We start from the raw sequence: 22,137 nt of genomic DNA on the forward strand, positions 1-22,137 counted from the left end.
TTTTGGACACAGCATCAATGAAGAGGGAGCTGCTCTGGTGGCATGTGTTATGTGAATATAAGGTCCACATGTGTATGCCTGGAGGAGATGTTCAGTGGATTCATGTGCAATAGCTATACCCACTTGTCTTTAACTCTGCTCACTTCAGGCACACAATTCCTGATATGATTTGATTACCTGGAACTAAAGGAGCCCTTGGGGCCAAAGTTTCTTCACTCCTGTCTTAGAGCCAAATTCTTGAAACCTGCATTCTGTAATCCCCACATTAAAAACAACAATAGTACATTGTGCAATATGAGCATTTAACAAATTGTGACTCAATTATTCTCTTTATTTTTACATTAATTGCAAGATTATTTCTGCAAGGGTGGGGTTTTTTTTTTCATTTTTAAAGTACTCAAGGTGCAGCAAAGCTATTCTGATGAATGGAGAGAAATATATGGGCTGCTCTTTGTACAGTTTTAAATTTATGAACAGGACTCCACTATGTAGAGCGCTGGAAATCACAAACAAGCAGCTGCTTTTCCAGCACATTGAAGTGTGTTTGCATGTGACTGGCATACATATTTCAAACTCTAGTTTGCCTGTGGCATCCTGCCGTGAAAATGAAAGTTGTGTTGCTATTGAAAGGCACTGCTTCAAAAATGGGTGTATTGTGAGGATGGTTAGCTGCAAATGAGAAGCAGGGAGGTGCTTTCCAGTGTTTAGAGCCAATAATTTTTGTTTTTTTATTGGCTCTTGTTTTTACGACATTATGTTTTCAGAAACAATGCCCAAAGCAAGCTTGAGAGGTCCTTATTAGTCATTGTTTTAAAAAAGAATCAGAGAATACATTCTGCTGACTGATTCCCAAAATGGAGATTTCCTGTCTTTTAAAAATGGGAATACTCTTTTTAATTAATATTGGCAGAAATATAACATGGCAGATGTAGCTTTTGTCTGAAGAATTTCTCCCTCTCTCTCATATCATAATCTTTGTTGTTTCTGCCAACACCCCTTTATCAGGCTCTCCATAGAGTATAAAGTCAAAAACAAAAAAGTCCATTAAAGGAAGAAAAAAAAACCCGTTTCTCCTGGCAAGAGAATCTAATTAAAAAAGATGTTCTGCTATGTTTGATCATTGCATTTCATGGAAATGTTCAAGTCAAACGCAGTATTGGCCACAGGATTGTCATCCTGTGTAAGCTTTCCAGATCTCAGGCATTAATCAAAGTTTCAAAGGTTATAGCAATAGCAATAGCATGTACATTTCTATACTGTTCTTCAGTGCACATAAGCACTCCCTAAGTGGTTTACAGTGTGTAAACTAATTGCCCCCAACAAGCTGGGTACTCATTTCAGAGACCTCAGAAGGATGCCAGGCTGAGTCTACCCTGGAGCCCCTGGCTGGTATCAAACTCACAACCTTGCTATAGTGAGTGAGTGGCTACAGTACTAGCATTTAATCACTGTGCCACCAGGGCTCCTCTTTGTCATTTCTTAATGATGTCATTGGGAACAGCAACTAGAATCACATACGGCTCAAGACATGGACCCCACTTCCCCAGGTCAGGGTGCACAGTTGTACAAGGCTGGCCAACCATCATGTCTTTTTTTTATGAAACTTAAAATAGCCCTACATACAACACTGCAGGAAAGTTTGGTGAAGGCTTCTTTGGAATGTGGCATTACTATGGCTGCTGTCATCAAGTGCATTGGAATGAGAAGGGGGTGGGATGAGGACATCAGGAGCAGCCCAGTGGTGTCACTAGTGTTGCATCACCTAATGTGGTACCCATGGTGTCACATCTCCATTGACCTCCTTCACACCATACAGAATCCTTAGTAATGTTTTTGTACTAATGTAAATAAATTGTACATAAATTGTAATCCCACTATATCACCGAAAGTAATGGCAAAAGTTGGGTCATACAGAACTAGCAAAATTAAAATTATACCTTTAAATTACAATTTCATCATGTGCCCAGCCTAAATGTTTTTACCTGTGGTCAATGTGAAAATTTGGTAAGATGTGATGTTTTTAAGAAAATTTACAAATAATTTTAAAAATTAAAGTTTAAAATTTTAATTAAAAAAAACAACAACCCAAGGCCACTTTTTCCTCCCACTGAGCCTCAGACCACTCATGCCATCTTTTCTGCTGAACTCCAACATTTTAAAATAATGCCACAGCCTCTTTCTGCCCAAAGGCAGATGTACGGAGAAGAATGGTGTTACCCTAGCCTTAGGTATCACTTTGTGTGGCCAGTACTTCTTGGGCCACCCTGGTGACATCCCTGGACCGACCCTATTCACAGTCTGGTAGGAGAGTATTTACAATGTTCCCAACTGTGGCTTGGTGAACTGGTAGCTAAATTGTACTCAAATTAAGTTTGAATGAGTTCTATGAGAATTTCTTCCGGGTTAATGCATAGATTTTCAGCTGACTTTCAATTGCAGGGAAATCTTATTCATGTTGACTAAAAATTAGAACACATTGATTTCAGTGAGGCTTACTCCAGAGAAAGTAACTCTAAAATTGTCTCAATGATCGGCTCATGCCAACTAGTGTATATATTTTAGAAATTTTATTCAAAAATTGACCCCAAAAACCTGGGTCGACTTATCCATGGGTCAATGTAAGTACTGTACCTTAAAATAGGAACCACCTCCCTCTCTGAGTAGAGTGGCAAAAGGTGAGAGCTTAGTCCATCCCAGGAGAACATAAAAGAAGCACCAACTCTTTCTACTCTCTCCACTGTGGTGCAGTTTATAGCCTTTTTGAATGCATGGGCAGGAGAAAAGTGGAATTTTTAGACATAATTTTCCTTCCCTTCATTCTCTGCATTCTTTGCTTCATATCCCTAAGTTTTACCCTAAATGTATACATGGTTTATACCAAAATTCATAATTTTGGCCCCCAAACCTGCCCTCGACTTATACACGAGGCCAATTTACAGTCAAGTATATACAGTATTTAAATGTCACTACCATTCTGTGGATAAAATGAGTAAGCAGGTACTGTCCATAACGTCACCTACAAAGAAACACAAAGGAGCCATTAGCACTGACTTTCTCAACCTTTTAAACCTAACAGCACTCCTGAAAGAGGCCCATCCCAGAATCCAACACATTCCAAGCCAGTATATTCCACTATTGAATAGTTCTTACAGTAAAGAATTTTGTGTACATAGGGAATGGTTGAGACATATTCTATGACACTAGTGTGTCTGCATGCTGTTCTGCTATTCTCTCAAAATCTGTCCCTATACAATTTGCTGTATCTTGACTTTAACAGTACACACTGAGAGTGTTTATACAGAAGAATTTTAGGAATCTGGAGTGTGATGCTGTTTTTATACCAGTAGATGGTAGTGTTTAGAACATACCTCCCCCAAGTTTACTGTAACCAAAGAGTATGGGCTGTATTATTCAAGGCTTAATGAACTTTTGTGATCATGTAAAAGAACGTTATATAACATTTTTAGGTGTCAGGCCATTCATTTTCTTTCTCCCAACACCAGATCTAGAAAAGATGTGCTTCTTTGCCAAGGGCTCCCAAAGATCTCATCTGTACAAACAAGATTTCCTACCATGCATTCTATTCACTGTATGTTTTTAAAAAATCACATTCACTGTGAATGCAGCCCAGCTCTGCATCATATGAGCTGATGAGTGTTTTACTGAATTTGCCAGTGATTTGTCCAGCTGGGTTCTAGAAAGAATAAAGAACCCCAGGATCCTCAGTGAGATATGTAGATATAGACAATCTTTCTTGTATAAGGCATGGATCTTCTGCTGCTGCACAGAGCTTTGAGTGTTCCTTGTACATTAACTACAGTTAGTTGTCATTGTAGTTGTCTTTTTGAAAAAGTAACTTTCCTTTTTACAAAGTTACAGTGGGTCTTTAGTTACAGTGTGTAAACTGTTTTGTTCAGTGATGGATGACTACAATGTATAGAGCCATCTTAAAAAGTAGAGTAAACATCAATTCAAACATATGAGCTTTAAGTGTGATCCTTTCATATCTTCATTAACCCCATTATTATCCATGGAGCAGCTTCTACTTTCATTTAAAAAGAACTATTGCATAAACAGGTCTTACTATTTTGTCAGAGATATATATTTAATTTGTATGTAAATAAGTATCTGCGCAAGACTCAGTTTGATGGTGTGGCTATCTGTCAGACTAATACCAGTTTTAATTCCTCACAGGCTGCATCCACACTGCAGAAATAATCCAGTTTGACATCATTTAAACTGTCATAGCTCAATGCTATGGAATTCTGGGAACTGTAGTTTTGTTAGACATTTATTCTGTCAGAGAGCTTTGGTGCCAGAACAAACTGCCATTCCCACAATTCTATAGTATTGAGCCATGGCAGTTAAAGTGGTATCAAACTGGATTATTTCTCCCATGCGGATGCAGCCACAGACACAAAGCTTAATGGGTCAGGTGTTATCTCCCAACTTTGTCTACCCCACAGGATTGATATGAGGATAAAGTTTCTGTGGAGAAGATGTGGGATAAAAAATAATCACTATCAAAAAGGAGATTGTCTCACCAGGGCCAATTCAACAATAACTGTGAAAGCTAATGCAACAGTAGCACTATAGCACTTGATATAATTGTGTGATTATTATGACATTACCATATGATATCCTGATTGCGTTTCTCATACATCCATGAATGAACTGTTAGTACGTTGGAATTGATTGTTTCATGCATGCGCTGTTTTGGCACTACGGCGCATGCCTTGAAATCATGTTTCCGTCCTGCACAAAATAAAACACAACAAAATAAAATTTGTTATTTCACCACATTGTTTTGATCCACTATAAACAAAATTTTGCCCCATACCTCAAAAGAAGATTGAAATCTTGCAAAATGGATCCTGGTAAACAGAATGGATTGCTTTACTGCAATGCACTCTCCATATCCTTAGTTGCTTCCACAATAGTACGAATGAAGTGTGATTAATTTTTGGACTCTCACAATGGCGCTTCATTTGTGCTATTGAGAAGCCATTCATGGGACTTCTCCATGAATTATGCCTGGATTATGCCTTTTACTCTCGGCTTTTTTCCCTGTGTGATAATCTCCAAAGACAAGTTTTCTCAGTATTACTATATAAACGTTTGGAAAATATATGGATGAGCAAACTTTTAGTAGGTCCCCCCCCCCAATCCTCTGCTTCTTTCTAGTGAGTCTGGAGTAGGGAAAACAATTATTCAAAGGAAAATGTTTCCTTCAACAACAAAATTCTTATAGCTATTATATTTTGACAAGATAACACTTAAAGATGCTATTTTTATTGGGGGGGGTTCCTCTTTCTTAGCCCTATAGCTTTGGTGCTATAATGGGACTACCATGGCTTGGAGGCTAAGGGTGAAGAGGGGTCCCCAAAGGGCAGAGGGATGTATAGTTTGCTGAGGGGCCTCAAGGTTTGCTCCTCCTCCCAGGAGCCAAGGCTTTCTCTCCTTTTGGGAAGCAAGCGGAGCCAAAAAGAAGGAGGCTGGGGGGGGGGAGCTCCTGGGTGCCTCTCCTCCCAGGCCCCTATGGAGGACCAGGCACCCCACAATGGAGGACAGGAGCCACTAGGAAGCTCCCCACCTTCTTAGAAATGTGAGCTCCTGGGAGGAGGAGGGGAAGAAGGGGACAAGGAAGAAGGAGGAGGAGGAGAGGAGGAGGAGGAGGCGAGGCTTGAGGCAGTGCTTCCCCTTCTTCAGAGCTCCTGAGAACAAGGCGGGAAGGCGAGGGCCAGGGAAGGCAAGGACAGGGGGCTCTCTCCTTAAAGACTGCAGACCCCTGAAGGCCCCTCTCCTCCTCCTTCTTCTCTTGCAGAAGCTGGCCCTGAGGGTGGGCAGCCAAGAAGCAGAAGGAAGAGGAAGAGGAGGCGGCAGCAGCTCCAGCCCCAGCCGGGTTCTGAAGACTCCAGGCGTGGGAGGGGGTCCCCTCAGCAGCAGCAGCAGCAGCCCCCCGAGCCTGGCCCTCTCGGTGCTCCGGGCCCAGGCTCCCGTGGCCATGGTCACTGCCCATCTCAACGGGGCCGGCGGAGGAGGCGGCAGCACCAGCGCCCAGAGGACCCCCCCGAGCGGAGCCCTCCACCTCCAGGCCAAGCTGGGGCCCGGGCCCCGACGACGCCCCCTCGCCCAGGTCAGAGCCCCCCTCCATCTCCCCTTCCTTCCTTCCTTCCTTCCTTCTTCTTCGTCTTCTTCTTCTCTTCCTTCCTTCTTTCCTCCTCCTCCTCGTCCTTCCTTCACCTTCTCTTCCTCTTCCTTCCTTCTTCTTTTTTCTTTCCTTCCTTCTTTCCTCCTCCTCGTCCTTCGTCTTCTTCCCTTCCTTCTTTCCTCCTCCTCCCTTCTTCGTCTTCTTCCTTCCTTCTTTCCTCCTGCTCCCTTCCTTCCTCCCTTCCTTCTCCTTTCTTCTTCTCCTTCCTTCCTTCCTTCCTCTTCCTCCCTTCTTTTTCGTCTTCTTCCTTCCTTCCTTCCTTCTTTCCTCCTCCTCCTTCCTTCCTTCCTTCTTTCCTTCCTTCCTTCTTCGTCTTCTTCTTCTCTTCCTTCCTTCTTTCCTCCTCCTCCTTCCTTCACCTTCTCTTTCTCCCCTTCTCCTTTCTCCTTCTCCTTTCTCCTTTCTTTCCTCTTCCTCTTCCTCCTCCTTCCTTCTTCTTCTTCTTCCTTCTTTTTTCTTTCCTTCTTTCCTCCTCCTCTTCCCTTCTTCTTCGTTCTTCTTTCCTCTTCCTCCTCCTTTCTTCTTCCTTCCTCCTCCTCCTCCCTTCTTCTTCTTCTCTTCCTTCCTTCTTTCCTCCTCTTCCTCCTCCCTTCTCCTTCTTTCCTTCCTTCCTTCTCCTTCCTTCTTCTCCTTCCTTCCTTCCTTCCTTCCTTCCTTCCTCTTCCTCCTCCCTTCTTCTTCTTCTTCTTCATCTTCTTCTTCTTCTCTTTCTTCCCTCTTTCCTCCTCCCCCTTCTTCGTCTTCTTCCTTCCTTCTTTCCTCCTCCTCCCTCCTTCCTTCACCTTCTCCTTTCTTCTCCTTCCTTCCTTCTTTCTTTCCTCTTCCTCTTCCTCTTCCTTCCTTCTTTCCTCTTCCTCCTCCTTCCTTCCTTCCTTCTTTCCTTCTCCTCCTCCTTCCCTCTTCTTTCTTCTTTCCTTCTTTCCTTCCTTACTTCCTTCCTCCTTTCCTTCTTTCCTCCTCCTCCCTTCTTCTCCTCCTCCTCCTCCTTCCCCACAGCCATTACAGGCTGTCTCTTAGCTGCACTAATAATCCAGGTAGAGACCCTTTTAATTACTATGGTTCCATCCTGTGGGTTTGTGGGGATCTGTAGTTTGTTGTGGTGTCAGAGCACTACAGACTCTCTTAGCTGCACTAATGCTAGACGTCCTGGGGATTTGTAGTTTGCTCTGGCACCAGAGCACTACAGACTCTCTTAGTTGCATTGATGCTAGAAGTCCTGGGGATTTGTAGTTTGTTGCGGCGCCAGAGCACTACAGACTCGCTTAGATGCACTAATAATCAGCCTTGAGACCACTTTTAATTGCCATAGCTCCATACTAGGGAGTTCTGGGGATCTGCCATGGCTACAATAATTGCACTAATAATCTGCTTTGAGACCACTTTAACGGGCATGGCTCCATGTTAGAAGTCCTGGGAATTTGTAGTTTGTTGTGGCGTCAGAGTACTACAGATTCTCTCTTAGCTGCACTATTGCTAGACATCCTGGGGATTTGTAGTCTGCTGCAGCACCAGAGCACTACAGACTCTCTCTTAGCTGCACTAACAATCAGCTTTGAGACTACTTTAACAGCCATGGCTTCATGCTAGAAGTCCTGGGGATTTGTAGTTTGTTGTGGCACCAGACCTCTACAGACTCTCTTAGCTGCACTAATGCTAGAAGTCCTGGGGAATGGTAGTTTGTTGTGGTGCCAGAGCACTACAGACACGTTTAGATGCACTAATAATGCGCTTTGAGATTACCTTTAACTGCCATAGCTCCATACTAGGGAGTCCTGGGGATCTGCCATGGTTCCATGGTATGGGTTCCTGGGGATTTGTAGTTTGTTGTGGCACCAGAGCACTACAGACTCTCTCTTTTTAGCTGCACTAATAATCCGCATTGACCTGCCTCTATGCTGGGGAGTCCTGGGGAACTGTAGTTTGTTGTAGTGCCAGAGCACTACAGACTCTCTTTTTGCTGCACTAATAATCCACTTTAAGACCACTTTAATTGCCATGACTCCATGATGGAGAATCCTGGGGAATTATAGTTTTGTGAGAGATTTAGCCTCCTCTGGAACCACCACCACCAACTCTTAAGTTCCAGGATTTCATTGCATTGAGCCATGGCAGTTAAAGTGGTGCCAAACTGGATTGTTTCTGCAGGGTGGGTGCAGTATGCAAAGATCTCTTTGCATACTGTTTTCCCACCAGACTCAGATGGCTTTGTTTTTGGATTCTCCCGCAGGAAAAGGCTGGCACTGACCAAAGGCTTTGCCCAAATCTCCCGAGATTTTTCAGAATCTCTGAACCTTACCATTTCTGAACTCCTGTCTGTTGACAGTGACTAAAACATAGGCCTGTTTATAGTTTAAAATAGATAAAGGGCAGTTCCAGTAACGTGTAGGTGGAGGAAGATGGAAAGAAACTGAAGAGTGGGCAAAATAAAAGGTCAACATTTAGGACTGACACACTGAGGACGGTTCCTGCACCTTTGATGGCTGTATAGAAGGCACCAGACCCTCTCTGATTTTGGCGCTAAGCAGGGGAGTCCTGGTTAGTACTTGGATGGGAGATATGCGGATAGCAGATGCTATAGGTTATATTTCAGAGGAAGGCAATGGCAAACCACCTCTTGAGTCTCCCTTGCCTAGAAAACCCTATGAAATTAATGGAGGTTGCCATAAGTCAAAAGGCAGCTTTAAGGCATGTGTGTACAGACACACACAGAAAGAGAGAGAAGGGAATTTCAGCAGGGCTTGCTTGTCCTGTAACCATGTAACAAGAAATACCTACTGAAATTCCCTCTTCTCCACAACCATTAAAAGTATAGGAGCCCTCAGCTGTTTTCACTCTGGCAAGTGTGTTGGAAAGCTTTAGGACTTTGTTTCGCGGACTATATTTTGGATATTTGTAGCTGCGAAGTCTTGCTGCCCAGTTCACTGTCTTCCTGGACTAGCAATGGCTTTCCAAGGATCTCATAAAGGAAAATGATGCCTCTTTCTACACTACCATCTGATATCTTTACAGTCTGGAAATGCCAGGCAGAGTACAGGCTCTGGTGCTAAGGGTTTGTTTCTCCCCACATATAAAAATGATTTTCACTGGTGACATTGACCTTTTCCTGATTTGTTTGTGTTTTAACTGGAAACAAAGTCAGATGTTGTGCCTATAAGCATGTACAGAGTGCCTTTCATCTCAGAGAGAATGCTTGAGGGCTAGCGTTATTGTTCTTGTGTGCTTAACTGTGGTAACAGAGTTGGTGTGGGATGTCATGTATTTGCCATGCTTTCAGCAAGGATTTCAGGAGTGGCTTGCAGTGGGGATTTGTCATTTTGTCCTCCTGAGTGAATCTGGGAGTACTGAGGTGCAGAAAAGGGGATATTTTATGGCATGGCAAAGAGGGGACCAAGGCAGGAAAGGAAGATAAGAAACATGGGGAATGGTGTGCCCTCTGTTGGAGTAGGCATAGAGTCTGTTAAGGTGGAAGGAAAAGAAGAGGCAGAAGAGATGCTGGTGACAACAAGGTTTGCAAAGAGAAACAGGGAAGAAGAGACTTAATGTCTTTCAGAGTGAGGGTTGGGACTATTTTTTTCTTATTGATCTGCAAGCCACTCTGGAAATCTTTTTTAGCTAACAAGCATGCTCTGAATTTATTAATGGCTAGGTGGAGCTTGGAAAGCTGTATGAAGAGGAATACTTTGTGAAGAAAGATATTGTTCGGAGAAACAGTGATAGCATAAGAGTTAGTGGAGTTGAAAGATCGGTAAGACTCTATTCACAGCTATAGAAAATTCAGGTTTGTAACTATGAGGGTGAGCCACCAAAGGGAGCAAGTGATGTGGGAAGTTGAAGTAGTATAGAAGAGGCATTGTTAGGAAAGTAATTGTTGTTCAAGTTATCTGTGTGCAAGGCAATACAGGTGGTCCTCTACCCATGGATTCAAGCATCCATGGCTTGAAAATATTAAAAAAATATAATTTCCAAAAGGCAAATCTTGATTTTATCATTTTATAAAAGGAATACAATTTTCCTATGCAATTGTATATAATGGGGTGTAAGCACCCACAGATTTGGTATCCGGTGGGCAGGGGGCTCCTGGAACAAAACCCGGCAGATACCAATTAACTTTTTTTTAGTGTCCTTTGAATGGATTGGAAGCTTTTTCATTGTGGTACTGAAATGTTTATTCACCGACTTAACATAACAAGGTACAGATTCCACTGTCGGACAAAAATGTGTGTGTCAGAAAGATCTTTTTCAGCAAAGTGGCTGATGATTCTGGAAATGTCCTTTGTTGATTTTATACATTTTGGTGTGTTAAAAATAACCCTTTCTAATACAGAAAAGCAATGGCTACATTTTTAGATAAGGTTTTTAAAGACTGTGAGTGTAAGAGTCTGACAGGCTTGGCATTAGCAACCTAGTCTTATAGCCTTGGTGGTGCATTATTCCAATCTTGAATGCTCACATACAACCTGAAAAATTGGGTACAAGACCCCCAGGAATCTAAACACAACAGAGAAGGCACATGTAGATCAGCTTTGAAGTTCCCAGGCAAATACTTGCTAAATGTTCACAAGTCGGATAGGCTGGGAACATGAAGTATTCTTTATGGTTGACTGTGGGAGGAGGGCAGGGGGCATTATCCACTGTTCTGCATACTTCCTTACTTCTCCCCAATCATACAAAAGTAGTATAAATTTTAGGGAAGTAGGCAAAGTATAGGTGTGGATGATTTATACAGACTGGAAGTTTCAGGTCATCTTGGTATAAGTATCTGAGTTTATGTCTCTTATAGTGTTCTTTTTTAAAGCATTCAGCAACTTGGATTGCTCCTCTGGTTCCTGCTTGTTTGTAGAACTGAAAAGAGAATATGTTTCAAACCAAGTTAAATTCTACTACCACTGAGCATAGTTTGACAAATTACAGCATGAGAGCCTAAACTAAACTGTTGTCTTTACCTACACACTGAGGTAGTACTGAATATAAGACATTGTTTTCCCATGTTCCAATGATGGCACTGTCACATTTGGAATGAGAGCATACACGTGTGAAAATGTAGGCTCATGGGATGGGCAATTTATTTGAACTCCCTTTTCAACTCCTTTCATAAAGTCCCTGTACTGGGAGGAAGGTAGGATATAGATAAATAGAATAATAATGGTGATGATGGTGATGATGATGATGTAGGTCAGCATGTTTGTGAAACCATCTGCCTCCTGAGTGAGGTCAGTCTTCATACTGGCAAGCAACCAAACAAACACCAGCTTCCATGTTGGTATGTATATTAAAGAACGAAGCACAGAAAAATTCAGAAACAACCAGTTGCTTTAAAAACAAATGTATAATTAGTTACTTAATGTTATTGACCTAAGCAGATTGCAGGTGGGTGAGACATCTGTGAGTCCACAAAGAACAGTCTTTCTCCTCTACCAGCCACACAAAGAAAAAGAGAGAGTTTGTCTGGAACTGTATGGACTGTGTATTTGCTGCTGGACCATGTTTAAAGTATTGTTGTTAGTTTCTAAGGGCCTAAACAAAAACCATGTTCATATGGATAAACCCTTCTTTTAGTGCCATGTGCTCCTAAACGTTCTCCCTGAAGTTGTTGTTAACTTTCTTGGAGTTGGCTTTGACTCATGAGGACTCTGTGAATGGGATGTTGCATTCTCAGCCACTCTGCTCCAGTCCTGCAGGCTCAGGGCTGTAGCCTCCTTGATTGAGTCTGTCTATCTGGTATTGTTGCCGCCAGTGGATTCAAGTCCCATCTGGGTTGCCAAATTATTACTGCCAAGAAAAAGGCATATATTACCTCTTGTTCAGAAAATACCCAATGTCCAAACAAAAGTTGAGAGGATTGAAACAAGAACTTTTCAAAGTAACCTGACTGGGCTAGGAGCATATCTCATCCCCAGGAAGAAATGACAGCCTCCCAACTTCTTTTATAACCCTGGGTAGAAACACTGTACTTCATTCTTATATTTAGGATCCAACATACATTATATATATAATACCAAACAAGGTATGGCAAAAAGGCAGAAAGCAATAACTCATGCATAGACACAAATATCCCAACCAGCTGTCTCACTCAATCATGAAATTAAAGGGAATATTCTGTTTCAACATCTGTTACCTCTTTGTTAGACAAAGGGAATCTTATGATCTCAGTTAAAGCTTCCTTGAGTATTAACAATTTAATATTAAGAAATAAATCTCAAATGTTGTGATATCAGTATGTGGTCTTCCCCTCTTTTTACTGCCTTTCACCCTTCCTAGACTTATTGTCTTTTTAACGAGTCATCTCATGTTGTAGCCAAAGTACAACAGCCTCAGTTTAGTCATCTTGGCTTCCAGGGAGAGCTCAGGCTTGATCTTTTCTAGAGCCCATTTATTCATTCTTTTGGATGTCCATATTACTCTCAGCACCATATTTCAAATGAGTTGATTTTCTTTGTGTCAGTTTTCTTCACACATCCATACTTAGTGATGGGGAATACAGTGACTTGGATGATCATAAATTTAATGTTCAGTTAAGGATCTTGTACAGTAATTTCATAGCTGCCCTCCCCAGTTCCATAGCGACCCATTCTGTTTCTCCATATTCTGTTTGAACTGTAGCCTCTTGTCCTGAATACAGGTTGTGCATCAGGATGATCAAATGTATACCCATTTCTTTAAGAGCAATTCATGATCCTTGCAGTCAAAAACTTTGCTATAGTCTAAAGCACATGCTGATTTTCTTCTGGAATTTCCCAATACACTCCATTATCCAGTGTATGTTTGCAGTGTGATCCCTAGTGCCTCTTCCTTTCCTGAACACCACTTGCTCCTCTGAAATTTCTTGCTCCATATATGGTAGGAGTCTTTGCTGCAGAATTTTAAGCATGACTTGGCTTGCATGGTAAGTTAATGCAGTGGTCCTGTGGTTACTGCGTTCTTTTGGGTCTCCTTTTTTTTTTTTCCAGTTTCTAAAGGCCTAAACATTGGTGGTGCAGTGGTTAAATGCCTACACTGCAGCCACTCATTCACAAACCATAAGTTGCAAGTTCAATCCCAGCCAAGGGGGCTCAAGCTCGACTCAGGTTTGCATCTTTCCAAGGTTGCTAAAATGAATATCCAGATTGTTGGGGGCAATTAGCTTACACTTTGTAAACTGCTAAGAGAGTGCTTAAGTGCACTGATAAGCGGTATAGAAATGTACTTGCTTGCTATTGAGGATGAGAAAGTATACTGATCTTGTCCAGTGTGTGGGCCATTTGTTTCGTTTTCCATATTTGTTGGCAGATTTGAGTTACAACTAAAGTTGATTCTGCCTCTGTTGATTGTAGCAGTTGTATTGGTATGTCATCTCTTCCTGGTGATTTATTTTTTTCTATTGCTTTGAGTGCGGCTTTCATTTTGCTTTCTAGAATTTGGGGTTTGTCTTTATATGATTTCTCGTCCCATGTGTCAGTCCTCTTTTCATCACTTTTAAATATCTCTTCTGTGTATTGTTTCCATTGTATTTTTATTGCCTCTTTTATTGCTTCTCTGTTGAGCTTAGAGCATCCCTAGCCTTGAGTTAAATTTCACTTTGATTTCCCGGATCTTGTGGAAGAGGTCTCTTGTTCTTCCTTTATTGTTGTCATCTTCTGTTTCTCTGCATTGATTATTATAGTAATTCTCTGTATCATTCCACACTAGTCATTGAACAGCTGCATTTATTCTTCTGTTTTTGTTTCTGTGTCCCTTTTCTTTTGCCTTTTTTCTTTCTTTTTTCTGCTTGAAGCATTTCATCTGTCATCCATTGCTTCTTCTCTTTCTTGCATGAATATTTTGAATATATTGTTAAGTACTATGGAATCTCAGAAAATAACAAATTGTATTGTGGCATAAATGTTCATAGGCAAGATCCTATTTCATCAGAGGTTAAGCTATGGTGAAGGTAGAATGAAGGTACTTTTCATTTGCTGCTTTCCACCTCAGCAAAAGACTGCCATGTAAAAGCGTTTCAGACTTTGCCCAGTCTGATATGCATTTCCCTGTAAGAGAACTTGCCCTGCAACGTGTCCAGAGGAGAGTGCTCAAAATGGTGAAAGGTCTGGAAGCCATGCCCTATGAGGAGCAACTTTGGGAGCAGGGTATGTTTAGCCTGAAGAAGAGAAGATTAAGCTAGGTGGTAAGATAACCCTGTTTAAATATTTGCAATAATATCATACTGAAGTTGGAGCAAGTTTGTTTTCTGTACCTCCAGAGAATTAGAGAATAGGAACCAGAACAATGGATTCAAACTGCAGGAAAAGAGATTCCACCTCAACATTAGGAAGAACTTCCTGACAGAGTTGTTCAACAGTGGAACACACTCCCTCAGAGAGTGTTGGAGTCTCTTCTTTTGGAGGTTTTTAAACAGAGACTGGATGGCTATCTATTGATGGTGCTTTGATTGTGAGTTTCTGCATGGCAGGGAGTTGGACTGGATGGCCCTTGCGGTCCCTTCAAACTGTATGATTCTGTGATTCTTGTTCACAGATAGTATATTTCTGTCTTTCTTCATGATTGTGTCCCTGGTTTCTATCTATAATTCTTCTGGTTCCCAGTTCATTAGGCTTAATAGTGCAAATCTATTTTTCACTTTATCTTTAAATTCTGTTCTTACGTTCTTCAGATCATAATGTGTCATGATGATTGATTTTGTGTTCCTTTTCAGCTTTATTCTATTTTTTAAGATTACGAGTTTGTGATGTGAGCTTCAGTCTGCACCTGGTCTAGTTCTTGCTGTGAGAATAGAGCTGCTCCATCTTCTGTTTTCAGTTATGAAGTCTATCTAATTTTTTAATTGGCCATCTGTACAATCTCCTCTCTGATAATATGAAGAAAGTATTTACAGTGTATAGATTTTTGTCCTTGCAAAATTCTTATCAGTCGCTCTCTTGTTTCATTTCTTGAGCCTAGTTTTCCTACAGTTTTTGATTCTTTGCGCAATCAGTTTTTGCACAATCAGCTATAATTATAGTGGGCCCTTGATGCACTGGGATTTGGTTCCAGGACTCCCCATGGATATCAAAGTGCTTGGGTGCGCAAGTCATGTTGCTCAAGTAGATTATCATAGGGCCATAAGTTTCATCATCTGAAGTTTGTATAAATGGACAGAATATATGGATCCACCTATATATGCACTTTAAACTGTCTGAGAGCAGCCTCATAAATGATTACGTGTATTCATGGAGCAGGTGTGCAATGTGGATAGCACAATTGTGCAGTCCCTCCTCTGTTGAAGTGATTTTGTTTTGTTTATGATGGTGTGATCTTTGTAAGGCACTCAAGATAATAGATTTCAGGTCCCCATGACAATGAAGATTCAATTCAGTGGGGAAGTCTGTGTCTAAGACTTTATCATGACTCCATTATAATTCTGTAAATGAAATAACTTCCAGAATATGGTTGCAGTCCTAAGTACATTTTCCAGGGAATACATTGACCTCAGTGGAACTTAATTCTGACTTAAACCTATTTGGGATTTTGCTGCACAGATAACTTCCTACGAGTATTTTAAAAATAATGTGCAATTTATAATCTTAGTACTTATTACATTTCAAGAAATTAGAGGCACTAAAACAGTTTCCTCTATCCATTTTAATATTGTTAGTCTCTATTGCTGTTGCTCTCATGATTATCTCTAAGAGCTTTTCATCTTTTAAATTGCATTTTAGTCTTTTACTGAATTTAAATTGTTCTAATACTGTAAATATTAATAGTTCCATTCTGTTTTAATGCTTTATTTCTGTATGTTTTTAAAATTGTATTGTTCTTTTAAATTGTGGAGCTACTCTGAGTCCCAGTTTTTGGGGGGCAGGGGAGGAGAGGAGGAGACTACCACCTGTTTTTCTTTGCTCAGAGGTCGACATGTTTCTGTTGAAAAAAAAATGTGGTCCTCAGGACTAAGTTCCTCCCCCAAGGGCTATAGTCATTTCCTTGGCCTGATGCTGCATCTTCAAAATGCAGAATCAGTTCAGGTCCTCATCCAGTACTGAATTTGGAGCCAGAGATGTGATTTTTATGTGCCTGCTTACCTCAGAGAAGGATGCTGACATTTGCTATTGCTTTGCATGATTAGAGCTCCTTGGAAGTATTAACCCAAGTTAGAAGAAGGATAGGGGCATAGAGTAAAGGCATTCTCTGCATTTTTGGCTAGACTCTCACAAGCACAATGCAGCAATATTCCAAATTTCTTCCAGATTTTGTGGTGTGAAGGGAAGATGGATCATCCTTTTTTCCTTTCAGCTACAGACAGACGAGTAAGACTGGATCTGATCATATTTGTTATTGTCTTCTGAGCACTTTCTGAGATGGGCATGGCAAGAGAAGTTATGGCCCCTTCCCTTTCTATTGCTGTTCCTGGAATGCCCTTCCTAACCATTTACATGGGTACTGTATTGTTTTATTTATATCTTACCTTTCTCCCAAGCTTGGGATATAAGGCCACTTACAGTATACACTTGGCCCTCCACATTTGCAGCTTTGACTTTTGCAGCTTTGATTATTCATGGATTTTATTAATCTCTCTAGGAATATCTAGGTCCTCCAGCTTAACTCCATGGGCAACTTCAACCAAAAGTCGCATTTAAAGACTTAGACCAGGGGTAGGCAACCTGCGGCCCGGCGAGACCTTGGGACCGGCCCCAGCCCAGTCCTGCCACCGATTGCTCCCGGGGCCTTTGGGGGGCAATTGTTTATAGAAGCCTCAGAAACATGCATTTATATTAACATTTTTTTAAAAAATCAGCAAATTTTTTCGCGTGTCCTCCATTTTTTAAAAAAAGTGTCTTCCATTTGAAAATTTTGTCCTACATTTGTCCTGGTTTATTTATATATCCAATTTAAAAATATATATATTTAATTATTTATTTTTTGGCTTCGGCTCCCCAGTTGTCTGAGGGACAGCAACCCGGCCCCCGGCTCAAAAAGGTTGCCTACCCCTGACTTAGACAATCCACTAGGCATTTGTAGCTCCTCTAGTGCAATTCTATGGTCAATGTCTGACAGATGCTGACCACAGTTGCGCTGGAGGACCTAGAGATTCCTAGAGAGGTGTTCTCTCAGGTAAAAATATAGTGTTTTTGTTATTTGCGTTTTTTCCGTATTCACGGGGGTCCTGTGCCCCTAATCCCAGTGAATGTGGAGGGACAAGTGTAATTGAAAAAGTTCCAGTAAATTATACATGTTAGAATACAAACTAAATTGACTAAAACACCAAGTAAAACTAAACGCCATACTAATAATAAGTAATTGTGAAGGTGTGCTTTGTTTGTTTTCACAGTCCATCTTTGTCTTGCGTTTGGAACATGTGACCTTAATAAAGGTTATTAAATATATTTAAAATGCCAACACATGTATTTAAACAATTCTGAGTGTAATAAGCAGTCAGTTTATGAAACACTGCCTGAATGGAAAAGTCTTTGCCCCAGCAGTATATCAATCTAATGTGGCAACAAGAAAAGCATATATAACCATGGCCAGGCTTTCAAGATCTGGGAGGGGTAGCAGGTAGTGCACAACTCTCAATTGATCAAAGTGTATAGGTATTGTTAGTAGGTTGCTTGTTTGACTGTGAAGCTCTTGTTCAGCCTCCTGTGGATGGAACTGCATTCTCTCTTAATGATCACACCCATGATTGATCCAACTTGGCTATTATATCACATGACACTTGGACTGACTGAGAATGGTGAGCCATTTCAGGAGTCAGAAACCTTGAATGGTCTATTGCATCTTAACCCAGAATAGGTTCTCATCTCCTTTTTGCCAGCTGCTAGAACATCTCAGTGTTTCTTGCCAAGAGTATCCTGATTCTGGTGCCATTGAGCAGGAGATAAATGAAAGAAAGCCTTGTACTGTTCTTTATTCATCACAGATACTTTGCACCTGTTCTTCTGAAATTATGACTGTAATATTTTTGATACCTAACTTCTGAAAATTTGCATCTTATGTAGGATCCACCACTCTCTTACTTAAGCTCAGACATGAGTGTGAATAGAAATGAAGCCATATTTCCCCCTCCTCCTGCACCATCACTTTCCCCTTGTGTGTTGTGTCTTATTTAGCTTGTAGCCTGAGCACAGAGGCCATCATTAATTATGTGTATGCTACTCTGGGATCTTTTTCACTTAAGAGCTGGATATAGATGCCTCAGATGAAGAGGAGTCATGGAGAGAGAAAAGGGAGAGTACTAGCATACTTCCAGGAACTTTGAGAGTAACAGAACAAAGTTCCTTCTCGCAAGAATCAACCCAACTTGAAGCTGGGGAGGGGGGTATCTAATGATGCCTGTGGCTATAGGTAGTGAAGGCGGGAGTTATTTTTATTCTTACTCTGTGAAGACTTCTGTAGTTTGCTCAGTCAGAAAGGAAAAAAATGGAAGACTATTAAAAACTGTAGTGTTGGCCATTGATGTTTCTGGCCTTTGTTTTATTAAATACTTGTTTAGATCTGTGGTCATCAGTATTCCTCCAGTTAAAGATTTATGCCCAATGGACCTTCATACTCATTGCAAAGAAATTTTATGGACCATGTGTTCATTATATACTATTAATTGTTTGGTAGATCAACTATAACCTTAACATTTGTTTAGTATGTGTACATTTAATTCAGTGACTTATTTCCTGACTGTTCATTTACTGTTCAGATAAAGTACCACCTGTCCCAGTTTATTTCTGGTGAAGTCCAGATACCAGTTGTGACTTTTGAAACCCAGAGCAAGAGGAGTTTTATTTCTTTTTTAATCCTGGGAGATTCTGATATTGTTCTGAAGCCTCTTGCTCAATGCAGGATCTGGAGCTAGAGCATCCCCAGCAGAGAGCTGTCCAGCTTCTTTATGAAGACCTCCGGAGTGGAAAACCCATCACCTCTCTAGGCAATTGGTTCCATTGCTGAACTGCTCTCACTGTCAAGAAGTTCCTTCTAAAGTTCAGTCAAAATCTATCAGTTCCTGCAGCACCTCTGATGTTGCCTGGGGGAATATGAGAAAGGAAAGATACCCTGTCCAGACCCACAGTTAACCACAATTCCTGCAGGACAACCTGTTATATTTATGGCATGACTGGCTGTAGGGGTGGGAACAATGCTATGAGGCATGCAGTAGAGGAACAGAATAGCTTGACTTTTATAACCCAAACAGTTTAACTGATGACAAATTAAAATAAACATTGGTCTGATGTATAGCTTGGTGCACAAGATTTTGCAGTTTGAATCATTGCCAGTCTACCTGTTGTACAAATTTTCCAGATTTTATCAGTGTGCACAGTTGTAATATATTTTTGGGAAAAAACATTATTATATATATATATATATATATATATATATATATATATAGGAAAGAGGCAACAGCAAGAAATGCTCAGTCTGAGTATTTTTGTAAATACAAGCAATAGAGAACATTTTTATATAACCTCTCCACTAGAGTAATTATTACCTGAAATTTGAACCTAACAAAAGGGGGTGGGGTATCCATTTTGATCTAGTCATCTTCCAATTTGTTTATAGCTGATCATGCTTTACCAGGGAACAATCTTGATTCTGTTCATAGATGTCAAATCAGATTGGTAGTATACATTTCCAAGTCTAGTTTTAAATTCCCTCTGAGCATGTATCCCCCTGGTTTGATTGAAACAGACTTCAGTAAAACTCTATGAATTCGGGATGTGAACAGCCATCTAGTGCCAAGAAACCAGATTAGATACTTCAGAGTGAATTTACTCAAGGAAGCATACTTTCTTGAAGTTTTTTTCTTGGAACATATTGATTAGTTTAAGCCAGCAATTGATGATGGTTATATCTTTGTCTCATCCCAGAGCATTGCTGTTTTTTCATTTTTAGATTAAAAGTGAAGCATCATTTTGCAGGTCAAATAACTATTCAGAATGTATTATATGTTATAAGTAAATTAGATAAGGGGCCCTATAACATGATTCATGAGTCATTGGCTTCTAAGAAGAATGTTCCCTCTTTAGGGATCCAGACCAGCCACAATTGGCAGGAGCTTTGTAGCACCATTTTGAGTGAGCATGGGTGGGGACAATAGGAGAATTTCAAGAAAAAGAGAAAATCTTGAGAAAATCTTCAGTGAGGTCACACAACTTTCATGGGATAATGACAATTTAAACCCCTGCTTTGCTCCAAGAGTTTGTTCCTGATGTTTCACCAGCATCTGCGGCTGGCATCTTTAGAGAAGAATTCTGTAAGCGTTTCAGAATAGTAACAACACCTCTATTCGACTGGTCCAAGAAGCCCGCAGTCTTGGTTTCACTTTTGATTCCTCTTTGTCTTTCATCCCCCACATCCAGGCCAAAGCCAAAGCCTGTAAATCCTTTCTTTACAACATTGCCAAAATCCACCCATTTCTCTTGACCTCCACTCCCAAGACTCTGGTCCATGCCCTGATGGTCTCCCGACTAGATTACTGCAACCCCCTTCTGGCAGGGCTTCCTCTCTCTCATCTTCATCGTTTAATTTCCGTTCAGCATTCAGTGGCACACATCATTACATCCACTCACCGCTTTGACCATGTTTCTCCTTTATTATCATCCCTTCACTGGTTCCCCTTTCCCTACTGTATTCAGTATAAGCTTCTGTTGTTGACCTTTAAAGCCCTGCATGGGCTGCCCCCTCTTTATTTATCTGAACGTCTTTCTCTTTACACTCCCACTCATACCCTCCGTTCTAGCAGTCAAGGTCTGCTGTCCCATCCTAGGATCTCCACTACCACCTTCCCGGATTCGTCCTGTCTCACTTGCTGCCCCTCACTCCTGGAACTTTCTTCCCCCACGAACACGGGTCATCACTTCTTTGACCACCTTTAATTCTGCGTTGAAGAGTATCTTGTTCAGGGAAGCGTTCCCAGGCACTGTGTGATTATATATCTAAGTTTTGATTGGATAGTTGATGTTGTTTTTAATTGTTGCCTGCTTGTTTTAACCAATTCTATTTTATATTATTACCTATTGTTTTATACATATTTTGTAGATTGTACGCCATTGGCAGGCTTCATTTTTATTGATTTGATCATTTGTATGTACAGTGCTGTGTACATTTACAGCGCTATAGAAATAAAGTATAATAATAATAATAATATTACAGATGCAGTATTTTATTATGTAAGCAGCCATTTTTAAAATGAATTTTTTTTTTAAATGAAATTATTGGCTCACAGTATACTTACAGATATCTGAGCAAAACAAATGCTTAAAGTTGTATTTTACGAGCAACAAACCCTTGACTGAATCTACATTTAAAGTGTGCCCACGCCATATGTGGGCGTGCCATACGCAGGTACTCCATACACAGCTTTCTGCTTACTCTGAAGCTACAGCATGGGAAAAACAATGGCATGTGTACCTGTAGCATGTGCACCGCACCACACCGCATGCACGCACCCCATTGTTTTCAATGGGGCTCAAGCATATGTGCTTTTCCCTTACACAGGAGGGTCTGGAATGGATCCCCCGCACAAGGAAAAGGCCCATTGTACTTTCATTTGTTTTCCCATTTTCTCTTTCATCCCTCCTGGTTCTTCCTCAACCCAAATCACATATTTTCACTTCCCCCTTCTCCTGGTGCCGCTGATCTGCTTCAACAACCCAGATCCTCCTTTCCTTTCCACACTTCTGTGAGAAAAACAAATAAAACCACTACATGGGGCTGGAACAGACTGGCATATAAAGTCATCTTCCAGTCAGGTTAAAGATGTGGCGTACAGACGAAGTATGCCTCCAAGCAGGCATTCCAGTGGTGTGTTTACATGCCGCTGGAGCACCTTAAAGCTGGCTTCCTGCCACAGTGGGGCAGAAAAGCCAGCTTTTTGCTGTCCCAACAAGAAGTGGCAAAAAGATGGATTGGGGCTGCGATGTGAGGTTGCTGTGGCCTTTGGAAGGGACAGTATATTTCACCCCATGGTCATTGACCATCTTCTCCAT

The 22,137-nt window shown here is 41.1% G+C and overlaps 1 protein-coding gene across 5 annotated transcripts in view; it reads left to right on the forward strand.

The window, feature by feature from the left end:
• PHF21B (PHD finger protein 21B) overlaps positions 1-22,137 on the forward strand; it is a 229,699-nt gene that overhangs the window by 140,980 nt on the left and 66,582 nt on the right. For 3 of the 5 annotated variants that reach the window (XM_042469500.1, XM_042469501.1, XM_042469502.1), the window contains exon 3: positions 5,825-6,136. The exons of the other annotated variants lie outside the window; for them this stretch is intronic. In XM_042469500.1, the coding sequence (XP_042325434.1) occupies positions 5,825-6,136 (312 nt within the window). The remainder of the gene's footprint in view (positions 1-5,824; positions 6,137-22,137) is intronic. 5 annotated transcript variants of the gene reach the window in all.

This window comes from Sceloporus undulatus, chromosome 5 (assembly GCF_019175285.1).
Source record: "Sceloporus undulatus isolate JIND9_A2432 ecotype Alabama chromosome 5, SceUnd_v1.1, whole genome shotgun sequence".
Taxonomy (NCBI): Eukaryota; Metazoa; Chordata; class Lepidosauria; order Squamata; family Phrynosomatidae; genus Sceloporus; species Sceloporus undulatus.